The 6,687-nt window shown below is 38.5% G+C and overlaps 1 protein-coding gene across 1 annotated transcript; it reads left to right on the top strand.

The window, feature by feature from the left end:
• The first annotated feature begins 1,353 nt into the window (after nucleotides 1-1,353).
• Nucleotides 1,354-2,744, top strand: LOC107745032 (peroxisomal membrane protein 11B-like). The gene has a single exon (XM_016558861.1). It carries the CDS (start codon nucleotides 1,411-1,413, stop codon nucleotides 1,750-1,752), a length of 342 nt encoding a protein of 113 aa, XP_016414347.1. The 5' UTR covers nucleotides 1,354-1,410; the 3' UTR covers nucleotides 1,753-2,744.
• The last annotated feature ends 3,943 nt before the right edge of the window (nucleotides 2,745-6,687 follow it).

The raw sequence follows: 6,687 nt of genomic DNA, 5'->3' as shown, positions 1-6,687 counted from the left end.
TCATCAAAGAAAACCTGAAAAATTCTACTCAGCTGTTTTCAACAATAATAATAATAATAATAATAATAAATGTTTTTTGAGCAGCAAATCAGAATGATTTCTGAAGGATCATGTGACTGGAGTAATCATGCTAAAAATTCAGCTTTGAAATCACAGGAATAAATTACGTTTTAAAATATATTCAAATAGAAAACTGTTATTTAAATAGTAAAACTATTTTAAAAAAATTTCTGTTTTTGCTGTATTTTGGATCAAAGAAATGCAGGTTTGGTGAGCAGAAGAGAATACTTAAAAAACATAAAAAATCTTACTGTTCAAAACCTTTTGACTGGTAGTGTAAGTGTTGTAATACTTGTTGGTGCAGTGCTGATTTTCTGTAATTGTGATTGAACAGGGCTGCCCAGTACGCCTGCACACTGCTGGGATACACACTGCAGAGAGGAGGAGCGAGAGCAGAGCTGCTAAACACCATCAGACAGCTGGAAGCTCACATGAGCCTGACCAGAAAATGTAGGGCCTACGTTTAAGATCTTCTGCTGAAGTCAGTGGTCGGAAGAATCAGGGTTGGGCACCATTGGTTTCCTCTTGATAATAAGTTACACTGTGGATTAACAGGATGCTGAATTGGAATGGCAGGAGAGGAATACTGAATTGCAACTGAAGGAAATTCAGCTCAGTCACACATTTTCATTAGAGAAAGCCCAACACAAGTTTTGTAGCGAAATACAAAGGCCTAGTTAACCCTCAGAGACACAGTCTAACAGAATGGCAACATATGCATACAGCAGTTAAACAATACTTAATTTTCTCTAAATATAGGTAAATATCATGCATGACAGTAGCTGACACTAGTTTATTACAACAGTTTTAATGGGAAGATTTGCATATTATCTGCAACTAACTTTCTAAAGTCACACAAAATGGTGGCAGACACAATTTTTAACACCTTCTGAACAAGTTTGTATATTTGCAAAGTACGTAGTTGACATAATTTCATTTAAATTGTATTTCTATATGGCTAGTGATGAATAAATGCAGCCTTGATGAGCAGAAGAGACTTCTTTAAAAAACATTACAAGTCTTCCTGATCCCAAACTTTTGACCGGTAGTTTATGTATATGTTTACATATATTTTGTTTATTTTTCTGTTTAATTGATTTTGCAGGTGAAAATTTGGTTCAAATCCGTGATTGAATTTGCATTAGCCATCAGCAATGTTCCTGGATTTTTTATTTCTTTTGCATTTTAATGTTAATGTAATGGAGATGATTGCATTTAATTGAATATTTTGAACACCGCATGAAATTCGCAATCTAATAACCCAACTTTTTCTCGCTTCCTGCTAACAGATTCTACTTGTTCGCGCTCATCCTCAATCTAACGCGAGACGCGTATGAAACCCGTCTGCTGATGGAGAGAGAGTCCCGCAGCAGTGCAGCTAAAAGCTTTAACTGCAGTCCGTCTCCCCTCACGCTGAGCCCAGAGAACGGAGGAGAGCTCCCTCTGACCCCGTCGCCCTCCTCGGCGCTGTCAGCCGGACTCATCAAGCAGTTCCAGCTCCTGATCACGGTGCTGCGCAGCAACCCTCCGCTGCTCCTGGACCTGCTGAAGAACCTGTGTGACGTCTTCATCCCGCTGGACCGGCTGGGCCTGTACCCCACGGGCTCGGGCTTTGTGGGGGCCTGCGGCCTCACGTCCTCCGTCCTGTCCATCCTCACTATAGTTCACCCCTGGCTCAAACTCAAGCCCTGAGTCCCAGGCTGAGAACTACCTGTGCTGTGGCTTTATTTCTGGAGAGACCCTCTTTTGAGCTTGTGTAGATCGCGGGAAGGAGAATGTCTGTCCTTCATTCCAGTTTAATTGCACATTCAAAAGCGTTTCTCCTACATGTGGAAAAACTAAAACCAAGATCTGACCTATTCTAATTAAAACTTGTAGTTTAAGTCTGAAAATGTCCTAGTCTTGCTATAGCTGTAGTTTTCAGTGTGTAAGTGCAATTCAGCACAGAACAACAAATGGCAAACTTGCTTTCAGAATTATAATTTTCTCCTGATGACGAATCTCTTGAAGAAATGTCAGGGTTAGATTTCACCCCAAAATCAATGGAAAATCTGCATAAATGTAATGCAACAAATATGTGACCTTTACAAATGTACAATTTAAATAATTGTATTTTAGTAATAATATAGCTTTGCTAGATTCCAAATGTCACAGCAAAAGAGTATATCTTAAACTGCAGCATTTTATTGAACATTAAGCATTTTTTTGTCAGACTTGCTAATCAAACATTGTTGTACAAGGATACTGCTGAGTTCGGAAACGGTTACTGTTAAAAATTTACTACTTTATCCAATAGATCCTTTTAAAACCTATGTCTATGTTTGAGGCTGTTTCTTGTTTTTCAATTACTGGAGTTGTGAACCTCTGCAATTTGTTACCAAACACATTTCAAAACTAGTAGTTTACATTTTTGCCGTGATTAATACATTATCAACCAAAAAAGGATTTGCGGAATGGTTAAGAAGTAATATGTTATAAACTGATATTTGCTTAATTGAATTAAACTACATCACTGACACAGAGCTATAATGCAGTTTTTTGTTTTATGTGTGTATACTTGACCTATCGAGTTTTACGTAACATAATCATATTTTGAAACTTCTTGAATGTTAATGCTATGCGTCACTGGGGTCGCTGATGGTGACATGATGGAGCTGTGAATCTAACTTTTGAAATAAATAATGCCTTGAATTTTATTCTCTACTCTTGATTTTTCCTCATTTTCCATGTGCATTAATTAGGATCGCACTCATTTCATACAACGGCAGCAAATCGGAAAGTTCTTGAACTTTCTGTCAAGAATCAAGGTTATTTGCAGCCTATCAATAATTCATCTGTTCTCGTGTTGAATCACTCGATGCCTATTGTCCTTGTCTTGTTATGCTGCATCTCACCACTAGAGAGAAACACAACCCAACATTTACTACCGGAAACATGACATAGTTTCAATAAGGCTTTATCTTTCAAGAAAATATGTTAGGGTGACCAGATTTCTGAAATCATATCCTAGTTCAGTGCTCAAAATATAATTTAAATCTTAACTGTTAAATTTTAAAATCTTAATCTTTAACTTTTATGCCTTGTTAAATAGTACACACAAACAGTATTAATTTTAACGATCTCTTTGCTACGTTTCTGAGCCTTGATCGTGTTAGGATCCTTGCTGTCTATGGGAGGGTCAGAGAGCTCTCAGATTTCATCAAAAATATCTTAATTTGTGTTCTGAAGATGAACGAAGGTCTTACGGGTTTGAAACGACATGAGGGTGAGTAATTAATGACAGCATTTTCATTTTTGGATGAACTAACCCTTTAAACCTAAACCCAACATGCGTTCTTGTCTTAGGACAACTTTGATGAACGGTTTTGATCCACTTCAAATGTTGACTACTATAGTACGTCCAGGTTACATTCATACTATATAGAACATATTAATAACTAAGGTTATTTAGTAATTAAAACTTTAGATTTAGAAAAACATACCAGTGTTTAATATGTTTAAGAATCACGTGTGCATGGGCCCTGTGGTTGTTTGTAATGTATGTGTTTAATTGCACAGATTGAGAGCACAGTCTCCTGCTGTGAATGAGCAGCGGTTGGAGGTCTGTCCTCCTACTCTCTCAACACACTTACATCACACTGATTCACATGCTCTGTCACTCCCACATGGGTGCATTTGTTTGCATTACCCCCAATCCTCTCTCTTTCTCCCGGTCAGGCTCAAAATCACTTTTAATTATCCAGTACAAGTAGAACGTTTGCAACATTGAGCAGCTGATTCTCAAGAGAGGCCATTGTTGGAGTAATAACAGGAAATGCTATAGTTACACGTGCCTGTTGGGCTTTGTATTGATCTCGAGTGTTTTCACTAGGATGCGAATGACATAAACGGTGAGCAGGATAGGAAAGGGTGAAGGTGGTCATCAACACCACCCACAGCAGATGCTTTCTCAACTCTCTCTCGCTCTCTTTATATTTCATTCTACACCCTTTCTTATCAGGCAGCTCTCTTTGTACTGGAAGTGAGCTGTTCTTTTATTAGGCTCCCAAAGTGTAGTAGTCATGGAGATATTAAATGACTTTGTGGCAGTGGGGTCCAGCTCTGAGAGCAGTACTTTTCAATGTGGTCTCAGAAGTTTGAACCCCACCAACAAAGATCTGGACACACACGGTGCTGCAGACAGTAAACCAGGACCCACGCCACTTTTGAAAGAGACAGAGAGAGGATTAATGAGAGGAGTAATGTTTGGCGCGTCCCAACAGAGCATGTCTCTTCATGAGTCTGTGCCAAGCTGAGATTAATGCTGTGTTAATAGACAACTGATTGTTGAACACGGACCCCACTGGAAGTCTTTCTTACATAAGCTCAGGTTTGAGCTCCAGACCAATCACATCATTGCCAAACAAAGTACAAAATACTGACTACTGACTGTTATATTACATAACATAATATATTAAATTAATCAGTACAATATCTATAAAATGTCTTTCTTTCTTTACTTCCTTCCTTCCCTACACTTCCTTACTTCTTTCCTTCCTTCCTTTTTACTTCCTTCCTTCCTTCCTTCCTTCCTCCCTTCCTTCCTTGTTTCCTTCCTTCCTTTCTTACTTCTTGACTTCCTTCCTTCCTTCCTTCCTTGTTTCCTTCCTTCCTTTTTTACCTCTTGACTTCCTTCCTTCCTTCCTTGTTTCCTTCCTTCCTTTTTTACTTCCTTCCTTTTTTCCTTCCTTCCTTCCTTCCTTACTTCTTGACTTCCTTCCCTTTTTACTTCCTACCTTCCTTACTTCTTGACTTCCTTCCTTCCTTTTTTACTTCCTTCCTTCCTCCCTTCCTTCCTTGTTTCCTTCCTTCCTTTCTTACTTCTTGACTTCCTTCCTTCCTTTTTTACTTCCTACCTTTCTTACTTCTTGACTTCCTTCCTTCCTTCCCTACACTTCCTTACTTCTTTCCTTCCTTCCTTTTTACTTCCTTCCTTCCTTCCTTCCTTCCTCCCTTCCTTCCTTGTTTCCTTCCTTCCTTTTTTACTTCCTTCCTTCCTTACTTCTTGACTTCCTTCCTTCCTTCTTTACTTCCTTCTTCGCTTCTATCTATCTATCTATCTATCTATCTATCATCTTCCTTACTTCTTGACTTCCTTCCCTTTTTACTTCCTACCTTCCTTACTTCTTGACTTCCTTCCCTTTTTACTTCCTACCTTCCTTACTTCTTGACTTCCTTCCTTCCTTGTTTCCTTCCTTCCTTTTTTACTTCCTTCCTTCCTACCTTCCTTCCTTGTTTCCTTCCTTCCTTTTTTACTTCCTTCCTTCCTACCTTCCTTCCTTGTTTCCTTCCTTCCTTTTTTACTTCCTTCCTTCCTACCTTCCTTCCTTGTTTCCTTCCTTCCTTTTTTACTTCCTTCCTTCCTTACTTCTTGACTTCCTTCCCTTTTTACTTCCTACCTTCCTTACTTCTTGACTTCCTTCCTTCCTTGTTTCCTTGTTTCCTTTTTTACTTCCTTACTTCTTGACTTCCTTCCTTGTTTCCTTCCTTCCTCATCTATCTATCTATCTATCTATCTTAGTTTCTTTTAAACTATTTGTGGGAAAAGGTGTGGGAACATTATATATTGTTTAACCACTTTTTTCTGTAAGGAATGTCAGAGTCACTGTCCTTCCCATGAGTATAACCTACCAGAGATCATTTTAGATGATTCACGTCTCTGACTGGACTTCTCCATCACACACTGTATTGTACAAGGTCATATTATCTATCCTGCCTGAACAATAATCTGCCCTGAGGTCTATGGCTTATCTTTTGTGGACAGCTGATTCATACAGAAAGTGTTTCAGTGTACGGATCTCGTGTCTTTATATGCACACAATCCTATCAGATGTGTGTGGTGATTAGGATCGGCCCTCATGTCCTGTGCTGCCATATGAACCGGATACGAGCTGCGGGGCTGATGGGATACGGGAGGACAGGGGACAGGGGACATTCTGTCATCTCAATGCAGAAGATAAACAGAGCACTGTGGCTTTATCAGGACACCATTGTGTAAAACCTTGAATGACAAAGGGGATGTGAGGTGAAGTGCATAGATATGAATACCTGCCATTCAACACATCAAGATACAGAAACAGTATCAACAGTATCTTGGAAAGGTCAACATGTCATGTTTATGGTTTATATAATGTAGTTTGTGCAGTTAAAATGGGGCATATAATCTAATTTATATACAAAGGCCTTTATATCCCATTCATTATATATATATATGTAAGATTTTTATTTTTATTTTTTAGATTTAAAGACAATATGTTTATTCAGTAACAATGCATTAAATTGACCATAAGTGACAGCAATGTAGTGTTATAAAAGATTTCTGTTTCAAATCATGATTATGAAAATCATGTTTCTCCCAAGGTTTTTTCTCCATTCTGTCACCGATGGAGTTTTGGTTCCTTGCCGCTGTCGCCTCTGGCTTGCTTAGTTGGGGACACTTCATTTCCAGCGATATCGTTGACTTGATTGCAAATTATTGCAAAGATACTATTTAAACTGAACTGATGATGACATCACTGAATTCAATGATGAACTGCCTTTAACTGAAAAATTAGTGTTTACTATTGTCCTTTTGCATTATTGACACAC

This window comes from Sinocyclocheilus rhinocerous, unplaced genomic scaffold (genome assembly GCF_001515625.1).
Source record: "Sinocyclocheilus rhinocerous isolate Xijiao unplaced genomic scaffold, SAMN03320098_v1.1 scaffold438, whole genome shotgun sequence".
Lineage (NCBI taxonomy): Eukaryota > Metazoa > Chordata > Actinopteri > Cypriniformes > Cyprinidae > Sinocyclocheilus > Sinocyclocheilus rhinocerous.
This window is presented reverse-complemented; position numbering and strand designations above follow the sequence as displayed.